The 26,752-nt window shown below is 41.2% G+C and overlaps 1 protein-coding gene across 1 annotated transcript in view; it reads right to left on the bottom strand.

Moving 5' to 3' along the window:
- Positions 1 to 22,328, bottom strand: part of GADL1 (GAD like acidic amino acid decarboxylase 1) — a 172,558-nt gene extending 150,230 nt beyond the window's left edge. The window contains exon 1 of the mRNA XM_025913288.2: positions 21,923 to 22,328. Within this exon, the coding sequence (XP_025769073.2) occupies positions 21,923 to 21,959 (37 nt within the window). The 5' untranslated portion in view covers positions 21,960 to 22,328. The remainder of the gene's footprint in view (positions 1 to 21,922) is intronic.
- Positions 22,329 to 26,752: the final 4,424 nt, after the last annotated feature.

The raw sequence follows: 26,752 nt of genomic DNA, 5'->3' as shown, positions 1-26,752 counted from the left end.
GCAAGATCTATAAATGGGAGAAGTGGGTGTTGGGAGGGTGGCATGGGGACTGATCTTGCAGTAACTTGAATAGAAAGAATTTAGGTGTTACTTGGTGGGCGGTAGGAAGCCGTTGTGAACTATGACAGGATAAGAAGAGGGCTTTAGAAAGATTTAACAGGTGTAGAGGTCAGATGGCAGATCAAGAATCGGAGGTGGGGAGATAGGATGGTGATAATCCAGGCCAGGGAGAGGGAGAACATGAACTAGGCAGTGGACAGAATGGTAGGTTTGTATTTATTTTAACGTCTCCCCATAATAGTGCTGCTGTAAACTTGAAGCCAGGAATCCTGTGTCTTTCTAATGAGTCCTAAAGCTGTCCAAAGACAGGATAGTTTCCTATTCTCCAGGAAATCTGTGTTCTAATGATCTTTGGATGGTAAGGTGACAGAATAAGGCGAGAAAAAAAATCATTTTGTGCATCCATGCATCAGTTCCTCTCTTGCAAAGCACTGGCGAACATATAACATTTTTTGGAGGTGACATGTTCCCATCACCTAGGGTTTTGTTTTATGAGATCCTGTTGTGTTAGCATCTCGGATGCTAGTCAAATGATTCAGATTCTGTTGAAACACAAAGGCATCCCCTTCAACAAAAGAGGTGGGTGCTTAAACACCATCCATTTTCTGAGAGGACAAGTTCCTCACAAGGGAGTCTAAAGCACCCCCCAAAAAAATAGCTGTCAGAGCCCCACCAATAGCCAGTAAATGCATGGTGTCCCATAAACCCTATTTATGTATTTATTTATTCACTTATAATTTTATTTTTCTTCTAGACAGTGGTATAAATGGTGCCCCATAGAGTGTGCAGTGTACAACCTGCGCAACTGTAAACAGCAGCCCAGGCTGTTCGGCTACTCAGACAGGCCTTAGTTGTTGTTATGTATTTGTTTCGGTTTGTTTTCTTTTTGCCTTTTGACCCCCTTCGTCCATTTCTCCTACCCTGACTCCCCATCTCTGGCAACCACCCATCTGTTCTCTGCATCTATGAGTCTGCGTCTTTATGGGTGGTTTTTTGTTTTGTTTCGTCTTAAGATTCTACATCTAAGAGAACTCATACAGTATTTGCCTTTCTCTGTCTGACTTATTTCACTTAGCATAATGCTCTTGAGGTCCATCCATGTCACGTCAAACGGCAAGCTTTCATTCTTTTTTAGGGCTGAAGGATGTTCCACTCTATATGTATACACACATAACCACAATTTCTTTATTCAGTCATCCATCGATGAACATTTGGGTTGCTTCCATATCTTGACTACTATAAATAATGCTGCAATAAACATAGGGATGCAAATCTTTTTCCTTTTCTTCAGATAAATACCCAAAAGTGGAACTGCTGGATCATATGATAATTCTATTTTTAATTTTTTGAGGTATCTTCATACTGTTTTCCCCGGTGGCTGCACCAATTTACATTCCCACCAACAGTGCACAAACATTTCTTTTTCTCCACATCTTTGCCAACATTTGTTATTTCTAGTCTTTTTGATATTAGCCATTCTAACACGTATGAGGGGGTATCTCGCTGTGATTGTCATTTGCATTTCTCTGATGATTAATGACGTTGAGCTCCTTTTCACGTACTTGTACATGTACAAGTACTTTGCATGTACATCTACATGTCTTCTTTGGGAAAATGTCTACTCAGATCTTCTGCCCATTTTTTAATCAGATTGTTTGAGTTCTTCTGTATGAGCCATGAGTTCTTTATGTATTTTGGATATTAGTTCCTTATCAGACATATGACCGGCAAATATTTTCTCCTATTCAGTGGGTTATTCTTTCATTTTGTTGATGGTTTCCTTTGCTATGCAGAAGCTTGTATGATGTAGTCCCAGTTATTTATATTTACTTTGGTTGCTCTTGCTTTTTGGTTTCAGATGACTAAAAAAAATCATCTCCAAGACTTATGTCAAGGAGCTTACTGCCTTTGTTTTCCTCTAGGAGCTCTCGGGTTTCAGGTCTTGTGTTCAGGTTTTTAATCCATTTTGAGTTAATTTTTGTGTATGGTGTAAGATAGTCCAGTTTCATTCTCTTGCATGTGATTATTCAGTTTTCCCAACACCATTCATTAAATGGACTGCCCTTTCCCCAATGTATATTCTTCATGCCTTTGTCACAAATTAATAGACCACATGTGTGTTTATTTATGGGCTTTATTCTGTTACATTGATCTATGTGTCTGTTTTAATGCCAATGGTATACTATTTTGATTACTATAGCTTTGAAATATAGTTTGAAATCATGGAGTGTGATGCCTCCAACTTCTTATTTCTCAAAGCTGCTTTGGCGTTATGGGGTGGGGGGGTTCCACATAGATTTTAGGATTATTTGTTCTATTTCTTTGGAAATATGCCACTGGATTTTGATAGTGATTGCATTGAATTTGTACATTGTCTTGGGTAGCATGGACATTTTAACAATATTAATTCTTCCAATCCAGGAATGTGGAATACCTTTCCATTTTTCTGTGTCTTCTTCAATTTCTTGCCTTCATGTCTTGTAGTTTTCAATGTATATGTCTTTCACCTGCTTGATTGAATTTATCCCTGGTTTTTTATTCTTTTTGATGAAATTACAAATAGAATTGTTTTGGGGGTGCCTGGGTGGCTCAGTCAGTTAAACAGCTGACTTCGGCTCAGGTCATGATCTCATGGCTTGTGAGTTCGAGCCTGGCATTGGGCTCTGTGCTGACAGCTCAGAGCCTGGAGCCTCTTCAGATTCTGTGTCTTTCTCTCTCTCTCTGCCCCTCCCCCACTCACACTCTGTCTCTGTCTCTCAAAAATAAACATTAAAAAAATTTTTTAAACAAAATAAAAACAAATAGAATTATTTTATTTCTCTTCCTGAGAGGACATTATTAGTGTATAGAAATGCAGCAGATTTTTATGTATTGATTTTGTATCCTACAACTTTACTAAATTTGTTGATTTGTTCTAACAACTCAATTTTTTGATGGAGCCCTTAGGGTTTTCTATTTATAACATCATGTCATTTGTAAATAGTGACAGTTTGACTTCTTTTTCCATTTGGATGCCTTTAATTTCTTTTTCTTGCCTAATTGGTCTGGCTAGGATTTCCAATACTATGTTGACTAAGAGCAGTGAGAGTGGGCATCCTTGTCTTGTTCCTGATCTTAGGAGAAAGACTTTCAGCTTTTTACCATTGAGGATGATATTAGCTGTGGGCTTGTCATTTATGGCTGTATGATGTTGAGGTATATTATCTCTATACCCATTTTTTTGATAATGGATATTGATAATTTACTTTAATTTCAAAAATGCCTTCCTCTTTCACTGGACATGAGGCTAGGAATTAGGTAACCTTCTGAGATTTCCGAGAGAGTAGGTTTTCCAGAGTCGTTTATTTCTATCGCTTGAGTAAACATTACTTGACAAGCTGTATGTGCTGCTACTGTATATCTTAGCTTGTCATATTGATAAGCAGCTCTAAAAACCACCCACACCCACCCACCATCCCACCTCTAAGCCTTATGAACTTTTCTGATGGGTACAATTTCAGCTTGCAAGGATTTGAAGGTAGTCAGGCTCTATGAGAAAATTGAATCTATTATATCCACATAGTACATTTCAGCCCCATCCTCCAGCCCCAGACTGGAGAACTTGGCTATGGAAGAGACGCTTTCATCTGGCTCAGTGGCAACTCTGGGACCAAGGTGCAATATGTACACTAGGAACACTACTCACTGTGTGTCCCTCTCCTTCATTAGCCACTGCCACCCTCGTAGTCATTTTTCACCCTGTGCCATTTGGCTCTTTGTCCTCCTTGACTCTCCATGTTGCTTCTTGTCTACATATATTTGTGAAACCTGAGATTTAACTCACTGCTGTGTCTGCAAATTAGCCTTGTTGACATAAGGCTAAGTAGCGAGAATGCCCATTTTTAGTTTCCTTGTTTGCTTAGGGCATTTGGGGCTTAACCAGCATCCCAACTGGAACGACCCTCCCACCCACCCCCAGTCTTGGCATGATTGTCAATTAAGGGTATGCTCTTTGGTGGATATCTCCAGGTACCAAGTATTTCCAATCTCCAGAGTTGTCTGGGCTCCTATCTTTTCAAAGGTCTAATTATTTACCTCTCTCTCCAAATCAGTGAATTCCAAGATCCTTCCACTGAATTCCCCCTAAAAGTGAGCTAGACTCATCCTGTTTTCTGTGACACCAGAGAACCATAACTCATACTCTGAATAATTTGGTTTCTGTAGCCATTTCCAAGTAAGGAAAGTTAAATCCAATTAGACACACCTTAGTATACTCTACGGACCCTCAGAATTCCTCATCTCTTTTTATCTTTTTCTCCAAAATTTAGGGATCACCCAGATACTGTCAGAAAGCAAATATGGTGGGGTTTTTTTTTTTCTCTCTTTAAAAATATCCCTCTCAAGAACAAGTCTGGATGATTGAGGTCAACAAGTAGAGTACTGTCTTTGCAAAGAGTTCAGAACGATACTGCCGAAAAGAAATATAACGCAAGCCACAGATGATGCCACCTGTGTGATTTATCTTTTCTAGTAGTAGATGCCATACAGGAAATAAAAATATAATGGCTCTTATTTAAAAAAAAAAAAACAGGAGTTAAGATTCACCGGATATTTTTAACGGATCAGGTACTGAGCCAGGCACCTTGTACAGATCACTTCATGTAATCCTCCCAATAAGCCTATGATGAAAATATCTTTATTAACTCCATTTCACAGATAGAGTAACTGAGGCCAGAGGGAATTAAGAGGACTGCCCAAATCAGACAGCTAATAAGTGGTAGAGGCAGAATTCAAAGCCAGATACCCTGAGTTCAGTCCGACATAACGTTGATAATTACCACACTCTACCTTTCTTTTTTTTAAGAAAAGGCAAACGAGAAAATACTGCTTCTTGTGTCTCATCAGCCACACTAAACAATTTGGACATATATTTTGTACTCCTAAAGCAATAAGCAATTATCTTGGAACTATGCATTAAATTGCAATGTGCGGCAATTTAATATATAGTTTTAAAACCAATTTGCTCAAGTGTTGACTTCAGAATTTTAAATGTATTCCATTTAACCAGCAATTTAAATGAAAATTTAAATAAATGCTATAAATGGGTGCCTCATTTGCATGATCTGTTGATTAACTCCGATGTGAAGCTCATCTGTGCCCAGGGTTCTTCTGCCTTCTAGCCTAGGCCTTTGGCAGATCATCTTCTAGATGACCAGAGACAGTAACTCTCAGCTCCTTAGCACCTCAACACACATGCTGTGACATTCACATGAGGCCGACCTCGAATGCAGAAAACTGTACTTAGCAAAACTCCTTTATGGAGGCTATTACAAGTGATTGGAAGGAACATACCACGAAGCTGTTGGAATGGCAGTAAGACCTTTCCAAGAAGCATCTTTAAGGAAAATCAGATGATCTAAGCTGCCTCCTAAGGAGAGAGGACTCTGGCCCTTGCAGGGTGAACACATTGCCGAGCAGAGTATGCAAACGTAGGGACAGGGTTGAACTGCTCAGTGAAGTAGAAAAGAAGGTGAGGCTGCCCCCAGCACCTTCCTTCTCATCCTTTATGCTACACAGAATCAGCCTTACCCCATATAAAATCAGAGAAAATATTCTAAAAAATTTAACCTTCTTGGGAGCCACCACAGTCACATAAACTACATTGTAGATGGTGCCCCTGAAGTGGCAAACATGGCTGCCCAGGGGGATGCCCACACATCTCATCGCTGCTCTGATGTTGACAAATGAAGTGCCCGTAGGACACTGCATAACAGATCATAAAGACATTGGCATGGGTGCGTCCACAGCTGAGACCCAGTGAGGCTTGAATTTGGGTCCATCTAGAATATGTGCCAAAGTGGGTTTGGGGCCAATCTTGCATAGGAACATGGGATCTTAGAGCCTGACCATCACTTATAGATCATTTAGCAAATATCCTCATTTTGACTTTGAGAAAATTGAGATTTAGGGGCACACATATTGTTTGATGGTCAGGTACCTCCTTCTATAGGTCTACCAGAGCCTGTAAGGGCTGTCCATACTTCACTTCTCATAAACATCTGGAACTTATTTCATAGAATAGTAGCTACCATTTATCTAGCACTTCCTATGTGCCAGGTTTGGGTTAAGTCCTTTACAAATAATAGCATATTTATCCCACACAGCAGCCCTGTGAAGATACAAACAACTAAAACTCACTCTGGTTAAGTGAAACACAAAAATAATTTATTGGGAGGAGGTATCGGTTATCTACAGTTGTGTAACAAATGACCCCAAGCCTTAGAAGTTTAAAACAACAATGATGTATTGTTTCTCGTGATGCTGTGGCTTGTCTGGGTGATTCTGCTGGTCTTGCCTGGGCTTACTCACACAACTGGATCAGCTTGTGCATTGGCTGGGAGTTGAGCCCATCTGGAAAGCCCAGGATAGCTGGACCTCTCTCTCGACATAGGCTTTCATTTTCAAAGAGATTAGACTGATATTCCTCACAAGGTGACAGTAGGTTGGAAGATAGTGAAAGCAAGAGCTACAAAGCCTCTTGAGGCCTTGGATTGTATGTCACACAACATCACCTCTGCCACATTGTGTTGATCAAAGCAAGTCACCAGAACAAGCGGATTCAAAGATACAGAAAAAAAGCTCACCTCTTGACGACAGAAGGCAATGTCACATTGCAAAGTGATACGAATGCTAGGAAGGAATAAAGGAACGTGAAGCCATTTTTTTTTTCAATCTACTAGAGTCTACCCTCTTACCAAAAATTATTCATACTCCTTACACCCACAAAATACACTTATTCCCATCCCCAAACCTGCCCAAATCTTGTCCTATTATAGAAACAGGCTTGTAGTCCAGGATCGCTTCTGATTTGTGTCAAGTCTACAAACATAAAAGGCTATTCAGTTGCAGCTGCTCTTGGTTCAGGGACCCATAAACTAAACACACGGAGTCTCAGACACCACACTCAACATAAAATAGCAAGAATACGATTACCACCATAGACACTCCCAGGAAAGAACAGAAGGCACAGAGCCAGCCACTGGTCCACAGCAGTTCTGAAATCTAGCCAAGGACATATTGCGCCTGTTGCACGGGGTTCTGATTCTGCCTGCTGGGGTGGTCTCCTAATCCATTATTCTCTGCGGCTCTTGGATCTGCGCTCAGACAGAAGAGAAGCAGTGGCCCGGCCTCTCGGACAGTCTTCGATGTCAGATACCGTGGTGAGTGGTTGCCGACATCCCAGCACATATTGGCTTGTCCTTGTCTCTTCTCTTCTCATCTGAATGCTTGCTTGTTGATTCTCAGGGATGGAAGCTACACAGAGAAACAGCTTTCTTTCTCCAGCTCCGTGCACGGTCACACTTTGGCAACTGTACCCACCTGCGTTCCCAGGCTCCGCTATAAGCTCTAACTTGCCCTCTCTTGCCAGTGCTTCAGGGGGGCTGGTTAGTGACTTGACTTTTATCTGATTTCCAGAGAAACCCTCTTGCCTCTTCACGGAATTTTTCTTCCTCAGCCTCTCCCATAATTGGGTAAGGTTTAATTTCGATAATAAGCACGTTATGCCAGAGTACTCCTTACGCACAATATGTAATTGTGCCTCATCTTCACCCTACCCATACAAGTTACACACATGCTGTTTTATAGGCAAGGACGCTGAGGATCACAGAAGTTGGGTAACTTGCCCATAGCTGCACAGCCAAAAGGTTTCAGAGCTCAGACTTGAACTCAGGTCTGACTCCTGAGCCTCTGCACGTGACTCCTATTCTCCATCCACTGGGAGAAGAGGGACGGGGACAGTGGTGCGCCAGTAAACTGGTTTCTGAAGAAAAAGGCCCTGACTGACAGCACTTGTCTAGTTTCCTGGTGTGAAGACTCCCGTCAGGCTAATCTCAAGATACTAACAATCTGATAATTCGCTTACAACATTTCTGAATATTTAACACTCTCACGAGCTGGTAGGAAGTGGTTTCAGCATACCAACGATAGGGAACTAGGAAAACAAAATTCTTCACTAAGGAAATGGAGTGATAGTTAACCAAAATGGAGTAGAGTGGTTCTTCAGGGGCGGACCTGTGCTCAAGCAATCCCTTCCAAGTCAACTGTCTTTATCCCTCTGCCTGCAGCCTATCTTGGCAAAACCTTCTCTGCCCACTTATGTGGCAAGCCTGAAGTTCTGAAAAACGAATACCCATACCTCAGCATCTGCCACCAATCACCCATAGAAATTAATGTCTAAATATCCAGCTCGTTTGTCTTTCATAGGGGATGACTCTGAGGTGTGTATTCTTCACTAACACCCCGAGTTCCCCAGTAGAATTAAGCTTCAATTACGCACAGGGCTACTTTGCTTTATCATGTATTCTCTGTTGGCTAGCTCTGAAACCACCTTCCAAAGTAACTACTTACTCTTTTACCCTTGACTTAGGTCTGCTTCTGAAAAACTCAAATCAAGACAAATGATTACCATGTTTTGAACGCCCGTGGCCCAGACAGACACCGCACTGGACGTTAACACGTGTTTACGCAACTCTTTATGACATCTTGTGTGGCAAGTTATCGTGCCCAACTGTACAAATATGAAAATGAGGATCAGAGAAGTTCATTAACTTTGGGGAGGTCACATAGCTGGTATAGTAAATAGCAGAGCTGATATTCAAACTATGATTGATTGCAATGTCTCTTCTCTTTTCACGAAACCATGCTGCCTCTCTCACCAGGGAGACTGGATGCATACACGTGAAACAATAAAAGAACAATTAACTGCTAAACTGACATATTGTATTGAACACTTCTGGACAAAACTGTCATCATACGTATGTTCCACAATTACTTTCTGAAATTCTCTTTTGTTGTGCCATCAACTTGAAAAATAAGGCCACCAACAAGTATCAGGAAATTCAATTTTTTATGGATTTTCTTTCTTCTCTATCATTGCTTCATACAAATTAGGTACTGAAACAAAACTGAGCTGATGGCATAACAGAATAAACCATGATGAAAGTGCATATGAAGAAAATATGTTCCCTGGATATATTTTTTGGCCCACATAGCATTTGAAAGAACAGATAAGATATGTCATAAAATACCAACTAAATCTCCATTGATTTTGAAAGCCAATGCAAAGCATTAGGAGATCAAACAACACAATATCCAGAGTGCTGAATTGGGAATAGTCTTATCAGCAAGAAACTCAAACAAAAGGACTTAGCAATATATTTAATAGGCAAAATTGGAGTGTGGAAATTTAAAATTTGCCAATGCTGCAGCTTAATCATCAAAACAGATTTGAATATTTAGATAGCTGCTCTATAATATTTCCCATTAAGAAGCTCCTGAATGCTGAAATTCTTAGCACTGTACTTCAGATGCTGGTGGAAACTAACATAAAATTTAACGGTGATTTAATCTGTATTTTACAGGGTTGATTTCTTACTTTTCATTATCTGCTCTGACAATAGGCATGGACAGAACATTATAGAACTTGGGATGGGAGAGCCCAGCCCGACTCTAGCCCTACATAGTTCTTTGACTGCAAATAGTACTTTCCTCTCTGGTTAAATGATGCCGTCAGTTAAATGACCCTCTACAAGATGCCTGGCCACTCTAACTGTCCGTGATTCTATGGCGAAAGCCCATTTTTCAGTTAAAATCCCATTCACATAATGAACACAAATCACATCCCAGAATTGCTAAGAGTCTTCATCAATGGTCTGCACTACTGTGAATTCCTAAAACGTGTCAGGACCCCATGATGGCGGCTCACTGGAGGAAATGATGAAGAATGTGGTCTTTAGGGCCACGGGGACCACTTGAGGCTCAGCAAAGCTGTTTCTTGGCAAAAGTCTCTCTATATTATTTTGCTTTTACGAGTTGTAGGCATGAATGAATGAAGTGACACTTCAGCTTTGAATTACAATGTGACTTGACTGACATTCGATACCCATTGTTTTTCCCTCTTAAAAAAAATGGAGGACTTTGCCGCTAAGCCTCACTTACCACGGGAGCTCCATCAGCAGACCTGAGGCCCAGCTTTGTGCATGTTCACCCTTGGCAACTGCACTCCGCAAAGACGGGGCTGGTGTCAATGGCAGTGGCTGAAGCAGCCAATTTCATTTGTTTCAAGGTTGTTTGTGGCACCAAGGTTGTTTATGACACACAGGTATACTGAGAAAATATAAATATATTTTGGTCTCTAATTAATTTTGTCTTCCCCCTGAGTCCCCATTGCCAAAAAGAGGTAACAAAATGTACCTTATTTAGCCCAATCTGGTTAAAATTTGGTCATATGTAATAAGTTCAACAGTCTCTTTAGACAGTGCTCAGTTTTACTGTGTAAAAATGCTCCATCTCTTAGATCTCCATTTCCCCTTCTCCTAATACTCTTCATGATGGCTTGTAGGCACATAAGCAGAAAAGCAAGTTATCCAACTTCAAGATGGAGGGAGACCGGTAGGGGCCTTGGATCAGTATAGTCTCCACTAGCACCCTTGTCTCTGGGAAATCTTACTTTGTACACCCTTTCTCACCTGGCAGTCACAGCTGAGGAATATTCATGGTCTTTCTCTCTCTCTCTCTCTCCGTTGGTTAGATAGGGGAGGTGCTCCATGACTAAGGTCACCTCGCCTTGGCTGTCAATGCTGGTATAGACCCTCTGGATTTATGCCACATCCTCCATAACCTCCCCAACAGAGATCGTCCTATGATTTCATCTTCATCAGAGAGGGACCCTTGGGAGGATCAAGGGTACTTGGTTCAACTACCTTCCTCTGAGGACAAGAGGGTCTTTCTGAGTTACCTCCGCCCCTTCAAAGGCTAAATCAAGCCTCTCCCTCCTTGTCCAATTTCAGTGAGCCATCCCTTTTGCGTTGAAGAGATTGCAAGGCAGCCTTCCCCAAGAGCAGTTGGTAAAGATTTCTGTCGTTGGCCGTGTTTCCATAAACCTACCATATAAATGATCTATGCCCCTCCCTGCTCCTTGGCTTTGATCCCAAGTAATAAGGAATAGATGCTATGTCTTTCAACATTTGCTTCCCTTGCTTCAATCTCTTTTTCCCTCCCCATTATCACCTCATATCAGGAGTGGAGATTCTACACTGACTTTTCTTACTTTAAATATTCCTTTTTTGATCTTAGCTTTGAAGGTACACAAAGGTATCTTCTCTGTGCGATACCTCCACGATTTTGTCTTCCAGGCCTAGTAGGTCATGTTAAAGGGGAAATAAAGGAATTTAGGGAGCCCTATATCAAGGCAATAGCCTGAGTTATAAAACTATTGTTTTCCTTTGAAACTCTTATTTTGGCCACTGGAATCTAAATAGTAATTATCTTTCTCTTTGCATTCTACCTGTAAGGATCATACTCCCTCTTAAGCAGACAGCTATTTGCAGAAAAGAGCAGGTACTCAGAAACAGCAGGAAAAAGAAGCAGGGTAATATTTTTTTGAAATATCATATGCATGGGGATGCTCTAAAATTGGACTGTGCTGAGCATTGCACAACTCTGTAAATTTGCTAAAAATTGAATTGCACATTCAAACAGGTGAATTTTATGATATGTAAGCCATACCTCGATAAAGCTTTTAAAAAATCATGGGCAGCATAAAAGAGCGCACCCTTCTGTAGGCTCTGCTATGGACTTCTTAGTAGCACTGCCTATGTGAGCGATAGAAACAGAGCAAGCTAGGAGAGCATATGCAGGCATTGTCCCCTCCAGAAGGGTGAGGGATCTATCATGCTCCCAGTACAGTTCAGTGAGTAGAAAGCTATAATTTTCCTTTAAGCCGGGACTTACTTGCCAAACCTGTTTACATGTGTACCTCTTGAGCAATAAAACGTTACTGGTTTCTCCAAATCATGAGCGTGAACTGTAATTATGCATGCATATGTGTACATAAAAATACGTTTTCACCTACATACACTCTGTTAGGAAGCGTCTTATCTGGCAACATCAAATATCCAGAACGCACACAAAAATACAAAGGAGTGCAAAATAAATAAGTAGAAAAATGTTAGTGTAGTAGATACTTAGACCTCCTCTTGTATAAACCTATTCACATTTCATCCGGAGGCAATCAGCCTTACATCGGGTGCGATACCAACCTTTCGTGGGCTAGAAAACCAGGAATATGGGACAATAGCCAAAGTTGTCGAAAGCAATAAATTGGAGGAAATGTGTCAAGTGGCGGCTAAAGACGCTACTAGGATTTATGAGAAGAAAGAAATTACTCTTTCTCTGACACTCATGGGAGATCATGATGAAGGAGACAAACAGTATAAAAGTTACAAGAATTCAAAAACAGCAATCTGCCCATCATTCAATGACAAATATGGCGGATACATCTCAACTCTTAGAAATGCTGTATTATTCTGGCCTCCCAATGGCAATGCCAATATACACAAAAGACGGTTAAATCTGTTGAGGGAGGCAAGTAAGTTTTAAAATTATTTCACAAATTTTTCTATTCTTAAAAGCCTGCTTCCTTTGCTTTTAAATTAGGTGTTCTTTTTTTTTATTGCGGTAAAAAGCACATAAGATAAAATTTACCATTTTAACTATTTTTAAGTGTGCAACTCACTCTGTTGAAGTATACTGTATTCATATTGGTGTGAAACAGATCTCCAGAACTTTTTCATCTTGCAAAACTGAAACTCTATAACAAGTAAAGACTTTTCCTTCTCCCTGGATTCCCCCACACCTTGGTAACCACCATTCTACTTTAGGTTTTATGAATCTGATTACTTTCATTACCTCATTTAAGTGGGATCATACAGTATTTGTCCGATCATAAAATTTTATGTCTGGCTTATTTCATTTAACACCATGTCCTCAAGGTGCATCCATGTGGTAGCCAGTGACGGTATTTCTATCCTTTTTAAGTCTGAATAATATTGTATTGTGTGTATAAACTACATTTTGTCTGTCTACTCATCCATTGATGGACATTTGGGTTGCTTGTACCTCTTGGCTATTGTGAACAGTGCTGCTGTGAATGCAGGTGCACAAGTATCTTTTTAAGACCATGTTTTCAGTTCTTTTGGATATTGGTCCAGAAATAGGAATTCTGGATAACATAATAGTTCTATTTTTACTTCGTTGAGGAACCTCTCTACTGTTTTTCGTACCAGTTGCCCCATTCCACAATCCTGCCAATAGCCTACAAGAGTTCCAATTTCTCCACATCCTTCCAACACTTGTTATTTTCCATTTTATTTTTATTTTCTAATAGTAGTCATCCCAGTGAGTGTGGGTGATCGCTCATTGTGGTTTTGGTTTGCATTTCTCTGATGATTCATGATGCCGAGCATCTTTTCATAGACTTTTTGGTCATTTGTGTGTCATCTTTGAAGAAGTATTTGTTCAAGTCTTTGGCCTAAGTTTTAACTGACTTATTTGATTTTTTGTAATTGAGTTGTAGTTCTTTATATAGTCTATATATTAACTCCTTATCAGATACAGGATCTGCAAATATTTTCTCCCATTTCACAGGATATTTTTCCATTCTGTTGTTTGTGTCCTCTGATGCACAAAGGTATTTTAGATTAATGGAGTCTTACTTGTCTATTTTTGCTTTTGTTGCCTCTGCTTTTTGTGTCATATCCAGGAAACCATTGCCAAATCAAACATTGTAAGGATTTCTCCTATGTTTCCTCCCAGGAATTTTGTAGTTTTGGGTCTTCAGTTCAGGCTTTCAATCCATTTTTCAGTCAATTTTGTGTAGTGTATAAAGTAAGGATCCAACTTTATTCTTTTGCATATGGATATACAGTTTTCTCAACACCATTTGTTGAAGACATTGTCCTTTCCCCATTGAGTGGTCTTGTCACCCTTGTTGCAAATCATTTGACGACATACATAGGGGCTTATCTCGTGGCTCTGTATTCTAATCCATTGGTCTATGTATCCTTCTTTATGTAAGTACCACACTGTTTCAATAAGTATGACTTTGCAATATGTTTTGAAATCAGGAAGTCTGAGTCCTCCCAGTTTGCTACTTTTCAAAATTGTGTTGGCTATTTAGGGTCCCTTGAGATTCTATATGAATTTTAAGATTTTGTTTGTTTGTTTGTTTCTGCAGAAAATATTCTTGGAATTTTGATGAGCATTGTTTTGAATCTATAGTTCACTTTGGATAGTATAGACATCTTAACCATATCAAGGAACACGGTATGCCTTTTCATTTATTTGTGTCATCTTTAATTTCTTTCAGTAATGTTTGCAGTTTTCAGTGTAAAAACTTTTTACCTCCCTGGTTAGGCTTATCTTTATGCATTCTTTTTGATGCTATTGTAAATCTTAAAAGTTTCTTTTAATACAAATTTCAAGTGTATGCCTTTTAAAGAGATTATCAGTGAGACAGCCACCTGTAAAATAGACAGCTGATATCCCACTGATCTAAATCCTTCAACTCTAAATATCCTATTTGCTCACCCAAATCCACATGTTTTCAAGTCTTAGTCTACAAAATTTAACCATTCCACCAACAATAAGAAACAAAAAGAGAACAGCAAAGATGCATTCCATGGTGCCCTCTTGAGTTGGGACCAACACTTGTTGGGATTTATCCCCAGCTCAAAGGGCCCCAACCACAGAGGCCATAGACAAGACAACTTTAAGTATGTAAACCATATGTAGGACTTAAAATGAAGCTCAGCTAAGGCAGGGAAAAAACCTGCTCTGTATAACTCCATTGCATGAGAATTTTGTGATGTATTGTTCATAAAAGGAGTATCAGGTGAAAACCCACATTGGAGGTCTCTGATTCATTTCATGTTCAAATATGCAACTTCTGTTGAAGGGATGGCCCTTACAGCAGTGATGGCAATGGAAGCAAACCGACTTTAGTTCTCTAAATCCACCAAAGGCTCTGTCCTTGCACAGACCCAGGAAAATGTTGAGCTCAATGATCATAATGTAATCAGTGGTAAAAAAACAAAAAACAAAAAACAAAAATCTGTCTCCCATATTTTTCTATTGTATTCTCTATCTCTGCTGTTTCAGTTCTGAGTAGGAAGACTATTTTTTTTTTAATTTTTTTTAACGTTTTATTTATTTTTGAGACAGAGAGAGACAGAGCATGAACGGGGGAGGGGCAGAGAGAGAGGGAGACACAGAATCGGAAGCAGGCTCCAGGCTCTGAGCCATCAGCCCAGAGCCCGACACGGGGCTTGAACTCACAGACCGCGAGATCGTGACCTGAGCTCAAGTCGGCCGCTTAACCGACTGAGCCACCCAGGCGCCCCAGGAAGACTATTTAAAAAATCACTGTCCTGGGAGCTTGGATGGCTCAGTTGGTTGAGCTGACTTCGGCTCAGGTCATATCAGAGTTTGTGAGTTTGAGTCTCAAATCAGGCTCTACACTGTCACAGCAGAGCCTCCTGCTTTAGATCCCTCTCTCTCTCTGTCCCTCCCCCACTTGCATGCACACACACTCTCTCAAAAATAAACCTTTAAAAAATTATATATATATAATTATAATTATTATAATATAATAAATTTTATATATACACACACACACACACACACACACACACACACACACACACGTATATATATATACCACTGTCCCTTTTTCAATTACTCTATTAGGAGTGATAAAGATCAAGGTCTTCTTTCTTTATACCACAGTGCATTTGTTATTTGCTTTGAAGGTTCTATCTAAGCTATATCTTATTTTAAAACATACTCCCCATAGAATTCCATGCATATTTATCCATACACTTCAATATGGTGAACGTTCAATGAGGGAGGAAGACAGGACATACTAATTTTAAACATGCCAGGTACTTTACGTACATTCTCACAAAACCCCATGAGGTTAGTAATGTTATTTGTTAACATCTCCATTGTACTGGGGAATCTATAAATTAAGTTGCCCTGAAAGGGGCCTGTTATTAGAGTCAGAAACTAAGTTTTGGTCTATAAAAAGCAAAGCTCAAACCCTGTCCTTCCCCATCACTGCCATAACCAAGTGCAAATTAGTCAGGATGATGATTTGTAAAAAAAAAAAAAATAAGTATTTCTGCCTATTGGATTTTCAAGAATTGCTAATCCTGATGCATTTCTATGCAAATTTTCAACTCTATATTATGCCTTAAAACATTGCTAATCCTTTGGTAGATTTGTAGAGTTCCCTTTCTTTTTTCTTTTGCTTCTATATTTTTACTTAATTTCCGGCCAATTATTTCTCTTCTATCATATTTGTGATAAAAAAAAAAAAAAAGTTGAAACAACTTGAATATTCAGTAACTTGGGATTAATAAGAACACATTTAGATTCCAATATAAGGATTTGTTTGAACAATAGAAATGACAATCATGCTTGTGTAAGAAAACAAAAAGCAAGCCAGACAAATACAACTGGAAAGCCTGGCCTAAAATGAATGAGAAAAACATGTAAGCAAAACAAAAACCCCATTCCCAGCCCACTTCCCTATTAAATTATTATTTTTTCTTTCTGTCTGTCAGAAGCAATGAAGATGCTCTTCAGAAAATACAGACAAGCAGAAGAACCAAAGGAAAAATTCATTACCTGCCCAACTGTATACAACTATTGTTTTTATTTTATTTTATTTTATTTTATTTTATTTTATTTTATTTTATATTTTAGAAAGAGGGAGAGGGAAAGTAGGGTAGAGGGCTAGAGGGAGAGAAAGAGAGAATCTAAAGCAAGCTCCACACTCAGCATGGAGCCCCACATGGGGCTTGATCTCATGACTCTGGGATCATGACCTGAGCAGAAATCAAGAGTCAGTGGCTCAACCGACTGAGCCACCCAGGTGCCCCCTGTATACAACTACTTTTAATCCCCAAGTGTAAGTTCTTTCAGCTCCGGTTTCATATGTATAAATGAATTATTATTTTTCAACAAAATGTGTTCTTGCTGTACAAACTATCCTGCAATCAACTACGATTTAAGCAACCCAACATAAACATTTTTTCAAACTAAACTCTATTGCCAAACGTGGAAAACACTCCAACATGTTACTCTTACTAACGGTAGGAAGAAGAAATAATTGCCTGAATATTACTTATGAAACCAAAAATAACATAGAAGAAATGTGAAAAATTCTGAAAACAGATCAAAAAAGGGCTTAAAATATAAAAGTTTGTGGGGTGTCTGGTGGCTCAATCAGTTAAGCGTCCGACTTCGGCTCAGGTCATGATCTCAAGGCTCATGAGTTCGAGCTTCGCATTGGGCTCTGTGCTGACAGCTCAGAACCTGGAGTCGGCTTCAAATTCTGTGTCTTCCTCTCTCTCTGCCCCTCCTTCTCTCACGCTCTGTCTCTCTCTCTCTCTCTCTCTCAAAAACAAATAAACATTAAAATATATATATATAATATACACATACATATATATACATATATGTTTGTGAGACTGCCCATAATGCTCCCAAATTACTAGTACTTGAAATAATTAGTTAATGAGAGCATCAATTTTCAATCAACTTACTGAAATTAATTAAGAAATTAATGTAAGAAATGAGGGCTGCATAATAGCTCAATAAAATCTTTTATTGCCTACTAATAAAAAGCCTAGTAGATAAAATGACATCATGGCTCTTTCTAGAAGTCAAAGATTAAACTAAGAAATGTAATTTAACCCAGAAGATGTAGAAGGAGGAAGGGCTGGGTGGTATAAAATAGTTGCTCAAGGGGCGCCTGGGTGGCGCAGTCGGTTAAGCGTCCGACTTCAGCCAGGTCACGATCTCGCGCTCCGTGAGTTCGAGCCCCGCGTCGGGCTCTGGGCTGATGGCTCAGAGCCTGGAGCCTGTTTCTGATTCTGTGTCTCCCTCTCTCTCTGCCCCTCCCCCGTTCATGCTCTGTCTCTCTCTGTCCCAAAAATAATAAACGTTAAAAAAAAAAATTAAAAAAAAAAATAAATAAAATAAAATAAAATAAAATAGTTGCTCAAAATAAAGTGATCTTCAAGGAAAACACTGAACCACCAGCACAAAAGCAGCAAAATCCAGACTGTGGAAAAGTCTATAGGCCAATAACCCAGGCTTTTTAACAGATAAACTATAAGAATGGAAAAGGACAGGAGGGTGAACCTATAAATTAAAAGACGTATCACAGGTTTTCTTTTTAAAATTTTTTTTTCAACGTTTTTTATTTATTTTTGGGACAGAGAGAGACAGAGCATGAACGGGGGAGGGGCAGAGAGAGAGGGAGACACAGAATCAGAAACAGGCTCCAGGCTCTGAGCCATCAGCCCAGAGCCCGACGCGGGGCTCGAACTCACAGACCGCGAGATCGTGACCTGGCTGAAGTCGGACGCTCAACCGACTGCGCCACCCAGGCGCCCCTCACAGGTTTTCTTAATGGGTAAGACTAAATTGTTATGTCCAGGAATGCATAATTAGATGGTTACACTATAAAAAGTGCAAGACAGTAATTACTACCCAAGTCAGGGTAGTAGTTACTTACAGGGGAGGGGAGGGGAGGGGCTATGGTTAAAAAGGAGCACATAGGACATGTGATCCCAGGAGGACGGCAAAACTTTATGTCTTCACCTATGTGGTGATCGCAAGGGGACAAAATAATAGGTGTTTTACATACTCAGTCCCTCATAATCCAAAAGGAAGTTTAATGGGCACAGAAGCAAACACCATGGAGATCCCGTCTCTCCATGATCATGAGAAGCTCAAGGTGAAAGGAAAGTGGGGAGAGGAGAAAAAGGGACTGTGCCGGAATCCATGCGTGTTGTGCATAAATTTAACGTGGGTTCCATTTTTGAGGTATTATTTTCTTTGAGGCGTTTTACCATTTCCATTTCCATGCTACCACCCTCTGCACTATGGAACGGGTGTACCAAAAGATACTGATTTAGACTGGAATCAAGAGATTTAGACTTCTAGAGGAGAAGTATGGCAGGGCTGGAAAGCAGGGAGGGGATGGGGTCACAGGGACACTCAGCAAGGTTACCAGAACGCCTGCAAGGGAAAATCTCAAAAGTGAGGTCAAGATTCCCCCTTCAAGACCCAAGAGGAGTTTGCCCACTTGGAAGAGAAATGTGGTGCTCCTGGAAAAAAAAGAGGCCCAGGATCCCACTTCTCAGAAAACTGAAGCAGCAGTGAGTCATGAAAAAGAAAACAATATCGTCCTGTTCCCCGGGACAGTGTGGAAGCAACATTATAGTTTTTGCAAAGTATATAAATATATCAGGTTAAAGGCTATTCATTCATTCTTCCTTTCGCAAAGAGCGGTGACTTTTTAAATGGCGGCGAGAGGCCGAGGCAGGGAAGGGGGCGGCTATGGATCTTTACAAAGGTTCTTGTTCCCGGACCTAACTCTGAAAAGAAAAAGATAAACAAAAGACACTCAACTTTCACGCACTTGAAAGCACCTCAAATGCTTATGCAAAACAATTAGGGGACACTTACAAATTAGGTATTCATAAACTGTCATAACATCTATGTATAACAAAGCAGGGGAAGCCAAGGGCAGAGGGGAGATCAAAAGTTAGCTTAACTATGATTTGCAACAAAGCAGTGTAATTCAACATGACAACACGGCGGGAAATCAGTATCTTTTGTCATTATCTTTGAGTTATAAAGAGGGCACCAGACAAATTACAGAAAAATTTTGTTCCTGGATATCACGGTTTCAATCTTATTACAACATACCAGACTTACAACAGTATTTAAAGGTCAGCTTTTCAAGAGAAAAAAATATCTACCCCTCCCCATTAAAACTTGAAATTCGCTTCCATTTTAAAAGTGTTTCAACAAGAATCAAAGCTGCATAAAATAAAAAGAATGAGTTTGCAGGACGATTTATGTGGAAGGTTTGTGTTATTATTTCAAAGCACGGATTGGGGGGAGGAATATTATGTGAGTCCAAAGAATTCTTAATTGTTAATGGGAATTAAACTTTCCATATCATATAATTAATTGGATGTGCTATGGCAAGATCATAAACCGTATTTAAGCATGAGGAATTCTTTATCTGTAACAGGATTCCCTGTGATGTTCTTCCATAATGTATAGGGCTATAGCAGATAGTCAGCAAGAGGGTTTAACACAAGGCGTATCATTTAACATACTCATCAAATGTCACCTTACACGATCTTGTCACACATACTTAGAAATTTACTAAGTTTGACATATATATCCTGTGCTTTTTTAAGGATGTCATAGGCAACTTTTGGCACAATTGGTTGCTATTAGACATGCTATATCGCCTTATCACCTGTTCCAAGACGACCCGACACACAGCCCGGGCCTTCTGGCATTCTCCAGAATTCAAATGTCAGGTTAAACTTCACACTTCACTATTCAAACATGGCTAATTATTGAAGTCATCACAAGACATGCCCAATTACAAGGACACATCTTTAATTTAGGAAGAATAGATACTTTTTTTTTTTTTAAGTTCCTATCAGACTTCTAACGGGTGTATGGCTTTGAAAGAATTACGATTAAAAACAGAAAACCAAACAAACAAAACAGTGCAGGGCTAAGGTTGTCCCATACAATTATCCGGCTTATCCTTGCCTCACATGAAGAAGCCTGCCATATAACTGGGAAATTTTTTTTTCTGATCAACAATCTACTTTATAGTTTTCAATCAGTTCTCCAATAGCTAGATGTCTTAAAGTACAGAGTGTGCTGACCCTAGAAACACAAAAATAGTAATTTTACAAGAAGCTCCAGAAGTTGATAAGCATTAGTTTTTTCATACCATATAATGAAACACAATAACAATGCCACTTAAAAAAATGTTTTTTGTTTGAATAGGATCAAGACAGTTATGCTGGGAACTTTTTAGGGAGGATAAAAGGAATGAACGAAGAAGATTTCTTGTAGTACAATGGCTCTTGTCTTGCCAAATACTGTGCAAAATTCCCCACCCTGAAAATGATCCCCAGGGAAACCCAAGCCAGGGTATCTGACGCACCTGTTGTGCCCAAGCCCCCAGAGAGCTTCAACTTAACACAGATTCATTAAGCCGCGTTCAGTACAACCCGAAAGGATACTGATGCAAAGGGGAGTTATTCCTGGAGGAGCGCTCCTCCTAAAAGGTCAACAACTAACTAGTTAGTGAAAATGCCTGAATAACAATAGGAATGACCTTTCAAAGCAGGGAATCTTCAAGGGGGCGGGGGAGGGTTCACGGAGGTAGGTAAGGAGTCTACCCTGAAATCTTTAGCAAACATCCAAATGTGTACAGATGGGTGAAACCCCATGGGAGACGGGTTCGGAATATTTCATCACATGTTCAAAGCAGTCTAAGACCCTTCCCTCGCAAAAGCCAGTAACCATTATTTTACAGATGAACTAAATGGCATCCGCGTTATAAAATCAGTTTGGGGAATTCTGCGGCCCAACACCTTCCCTAAACAACTAACGTCCAGTCCCCCACCCGCAGGCTCCCATCCCAAGTGCATCAGGGCATCAACTCTCTAAGATCAAGGTAGCCTCTTTTCAGGCCAGTTGCTAAGAGTAGCAGGGTGGAGGTGGGAGGGTGGAGGTGGGAGGGCGGCGGTGATGCTGTGCACGTCCCAAGTAGAAGCAAAATCGTCTTCCTTCAGGAAAGGGACTTTCACGGGGTCTAAGGATCCCCGCAGCAGCGCGCCAAGCAGTGAAACCCCGACACGCATTTCATTTCACAAACCTGCGCGGTGCCCATTATGTTGCGAGCGCAGTCCTCTGCGCTGCATAAAACTTAACTTGTTTAAATTCTAAAATTAACCCTGAAAGGTACAGAAAAGGATGCAAAAAAAACCCATGAAGATGGGGACTTCCTACCCAGCCCAGCCGCCTTGCAGAGAAGTAAGCCCTCCTCCTCAATCCCCAGGTCACCCAGCAATCCCGGGGATAAAAGCCCGCGAGGGAAGCGGTTAGGGGCTAAAATCGCAGCCACGCGGAGGCCGGTCGTTACCGTCCAGCGGGCACTCGCGGTCCGAGTCGCTGCTCATCGCTGCTCCCCGACTCCGGGTTGTCCCCCGCGCGGCTCCCGCAGCCTAGGCAGCGGCTGCAGTTGCTGAGGCAGCGCCCCCCTTGGGGCCCCGCAGGTGCACCCGGCGGCAGCTGGGCGCGCGCCAGGGCGGAGGGAGAGATGAGGACACGCTCCTGGCGCTCCTTTCACTTTGCAACCCGAGGCCCCAGTGCCAGGCTCCTGCAGCCCAAGGCTCTCTATTAATACTTGGTGGGCGGCTGGCTTCTTGCCAACGACTTGACCCTTGCCCGGGGTCCCTCTGCCCTCGCTGGGAAGGGGTGGGGAACAGCGTGCAGGAATGTGGGTGACTTGCCTGGGGAGAAATAGGCAGAGAGCAGCTCTCCTAGGCAAGGCAGGTGAGTGAGCCTTGGCTCGTGGCTTTTCCAGAGGCCGGCGTTTGGGAGTAACCACCTCACAGCGTCCGATCTGGCCCCAGAAGCCCTCAGCTAAATATGTGGCCTGCTCCAGGCCACCAGCTCAGGGAACCTATTTTAGGGCCGCTGCCGTGAGCTCCGTCTGCTACCCATTCATTCAGTACTGCCTTGACATTTCAGAGTTCTACAAGCGAATCCCTTTTCCCCTATCGGATTTCAGCCTCTCTTGCCTCTGCAAAATTCCACTTTGGAGAAGGGAAAGGCCAAGGGCTAGTGAGCCAAAGGAGGTGGTGAATTAGAAAGGCCTGATATTTGTTTGGTCTTGAGGCTGCAATTTTCTCAAGACTCCAGTTCTTCCAGCCAGCCCATGAAGTTGGGTTGCGGCCATGTTCCTATTGTAAATTTAAATTTAAGCAGTGGATGCGGCTTTTTTGTCATCCTTCTAACAAGCTTTATGGTTAAAGTTAAATTCCCTCAGGAGCTTTTAACTTAGGCTGTTGATAGGATAGGAGCAAAATCAGTTCATGCCATTTCAAAGCATATTTATGACAACTACATTAGGGAATTGCATTTGTTATCTAGATATTTCAACGGGCTTAAAAAAAAAAAAAGTCCTGGTTTATTTTTGCACAGAGCCTCGTATCCACCCTTAGCAGGTAAATTCTTTCCAGGCTAGCAAGAGTTTAAGTCCCTATCAGTGAAGACAGGGCAGATCTTTGCTCTCAAGTAAGAAGTGGTTATTCCCAATATACCTACAACTAGACTCATTAGAAACAGTAAAGACACTCCAGACAAATTTTATCAAGTTCCTGAGACCCTCTCCTCCGTCTACTCTCTTATATCCAGTTTCAGCAGAAAAAGGACTGAGATCTAGTGATGGAAACATAAAGAAGAACTTCAGGAATTAACCTTTGGTAGCTTGATTCAAAAGCCAGTGAAGGACATTGGGCACCCGGGTGGCTCAGTCGGTTGAGCATTGGACTGTTGACTTCGGCTCAGGTCATGATCTCAGTTTGTGAGTTTGATCCCACATCGGGCTCTGCACTGACTGCACAACCTGCTTGGGATTCTCTCTCTTCCTCTCTATCTCTCTCTCATAATACAAATAAACTTAAAAAATACCGAAGGACGTGTATTTACGCTCTGGCGAATTTTCTTTTTGTTTTTAGCATTGTAATAAGCGAACCTTGTGTACTCCAGCTCGGATCAGTGACCAGTGTCAGCCACTGCTAAATTATACGTCTCTCTGTACGAGACAAACCGAGACCAGCTGGGCCACAGTGGATTGCAGAAACGTCAATTTACACACCTGGGCAAGAAGCCCTCCCTCACCCCCCTCTCCCTCTCCCCCACCAGCAAATATATACCATTCAGAATGCTTAGACTGAAAACCAGAAACTGCTCTTTGAGCTTACCTCTTACTGGCTTATTTCAGTGCTCTCATTCATTTACTTATTTACTCATTCATTCATTCATTCATTCACTCATTCATTTGACTGACACAACAGATTTATTTTCTCAGTCTATAGTCTGGGAAACCCAAGATCAAGGTGCTAGTGAATTAATTTCTGGTGAGAGCTCTCTTCCTGGTTTGTAGATGGTCCTGTTGAATCTTAAACGAAGGCATTGTGTCATATTCTTTTGTGCTTTTATTCTTCAAGTACCGGGTACTTCTCCCTGTACCAGTTACTAGTAACTTAAGGAAAAATCTTGCCCTCCGAATACTTTAGTGCAGGTAAGACAGGCTTAGAACCAGCTAACCTTTCTTAAATATTTTATGTTCTATGAAAGATATAGGGCGTCAAGAAGCCACCTCCGAGAAGATAGCTACTTCTCCTTGAAGGATTAAAAGTTTCCAGCCAGGGGTTCCTGGGTGGCTCAGTTGGTTAAGCCTCTGACTTTGGTTCAGGTCATGATCTCACAGTTCTTGAGTTCGAGCCCCGTGTTGGGCCTGTGCTGACAGCTCAGAGCCTGGAGCCTGCTTTGGATTCTGTGTCTCCCTCTCTCTCTGCCCCTCCCCCACCGGTGCTCTGTCTCTCTTGCTCTCTCCGAAATAAATGTTTCCAACCAGAAGTGACCCTTTTCACTAATATTGGTTGCTATCATCTTTAAACATGTACTATGAACTAGGCACTCTGCTAAATGCTTTTCATACATTCCTTCCTATAATCCTTATAAGAACAGAAATTATCATTGTCCCCTTTTTACAGATGGGCAAGTAAAGGCTCAGCTTCAGTAACTTGCCTGCAAACACAGAAGTGAAGAGTTTCAGAATCATGATTGGAAGGTAGTTTCTATGATTACAGAGCCTGTGCCCAATTTCTACACTGGATTCCCCTGGTTAGCAAAAACACTTGCCATGATCTGTAATAAGAGCTCTTCACCAAAACCTTTCAGAAAAAAATTGGCCCTTAGAGGGTAAAAAGATCGGGCAGTTGGTGTTGTAGGAAAAAGACTGCACTTAGCCAGTCATAATTCCTTCACAAAGAAGCTTCTATTTTCCATAACAAGGCAGGACATAAAAATGACTCTTAAGAAAGACCTTGGCAATCAATGTCCCAGGCACACTGGCTGTGAGAAAAGCATTCATCAATTCACAGATCCATTCAGCTTTTATTGAGCAACTACTATATTACAAACACTTTACTGGAAACTGATTTCATCTCAACAACAGATTCCCCCAGGAATCCTCCAAGGAATTAGAAATTTACATTCAGAGAAAAGAAAAAGAAATATCTCTTCCATGCAGAGTTGGCCATTGGACCAAATTAACTGAAGGTGAAAGGCATGCCTTTTGCTGGATAGGACATGGAAGAGAAGAAAGAACATTCTGAGGATCTATTCCAATAAGAAAATTTGCAGCAGTCAACTGGGTCAATCTTCTCTCTTCGGCTTCCCCAGGTGCCCCCACTGTTACCATATTCAACAAAGGGACGCCCACACACATAGGAAGGAGGGATAGATGCAGGGAGAGCCAAAAAAAAAAAAAAAAAAAAAGGATAAATACCAACTCCAGTGTCCCATTGAAGCAAGCTGTGCTGAGTACTTGGCATGTAATCCGGAGAAGCAATCATTACTACTCCCATTTTATAAATTTAAAATTAGGTACTTGTCTAAGGCTACACAGTTAGTAAGCAACAGAGCTGGGATTCAAATCTGTGGATTCCAAAAGCTCTTCCTTTCTGCAATACGTAGGTAAACTCCCGTGTTTGATTTCATCTGGATTTGGCATTGTAAGGAAACATCCACCTCGCTGGGTCTTGGGAGGGTCTTTGAGGATGACCTTGAGATATTAAAAGCCATTTGACAGGGGCGCCTGGGTGGCGCAGTCGGTTGAGCGTCCGACTTCAGCCAGGTCACGATCTCGTGATCTCGCGGGATCTCGCGATCTCGCGCTCCGTGAGTTCGAGCCCCGCGTCAGGCTCTGGGCTGATGGCTCAGAGCCTGGAGCCTGTTTCTGATTCTGTGTCTCCCTCTCTTTCTGCCCCTCCCCCGTTCATGCTCTGTCTCTCTCTGTCCCAAAAATAAATAAACGTTGAAAAAAAAAATTTTTTTAAAAAAAATAAAAGCCATTTGACATTGCACATGATTCTTGCAGCCAGGAGACAATGAAGACACTTGATACTGACTTGACTACTAATCGGTCACTTGTTTACCTCTTTTCAAGGGTTTTTTGGTGTTTTGTTTTTAATTTTTTCAAGTCTAGAAGGTTAAGAACACCATTCTATTTCTCCCCATGTACACATGACTTAAACAAGAAAGGTGCAGATACACCTGACACAATTGAGACTCTTGCTCAGCTATGCCTCTGTCCCGAGACAGGAGAATATGTCATCTGAAAAGTACCATAATGGAAGTTGATGGGTTAATCTCAGATATATTTTTAACCATCTGCTATGAGAACCCCTAGATAGTACACTAAGTTTTCTGGAAATCCCACCATCGGCTTATATCTGGGGTTTGGTCAGAAAGGTGTTGGCGAAACCTCTGGAATGGTACTTCTCGGAGTGTGGTCTATAGACCAGTGCCAGTCAGGGAAGGGCTCATAACTGGTCCACAAAAAGGTAAAGACAGAAAATGAGGGAGTCATTTAGAAACTGTCATACACACAACCTTGGCACTGTTGACTTCTTGGGCCTGGTGACTGCTGTGGGGTTGTCATGGGCGTTCTGGCATGTTCCGCGGCATCCCTGGCATCTACCCATTGAATGCTAGTAACTCCCTCTACCCAGTTTCAACAGCCAAAAATGTCCCCAGACGGTGACAAATGTCCCCATCAGACAAAACGCTCCCAATTGAGTGAGAACCACTGCTTCATAACAATGTGGCAGGCTGATTTTATGTCTGTTGTGTCTAATAATATAAAAATAAAATTGGGGCCTTGCATTGTGTATGTCTT

The sequence above is a fragment of the Puma concolor genome, chromosome C2 (genome assembly GCF_028749965.1).
Source record: "Puma concolor isolate L17-30 chromosome C2, mPumCon1.1.hap2, whole genome shotgun sequence".
Lineage (NCBI taxonomy): Eukaryota > Metazoa > Chordata > Mammalia > Carnivora > Felidae > Puma > Puma concolor.
This window is presented reverse-complemented; position numbering and strand designations above follow the sequence as displayed.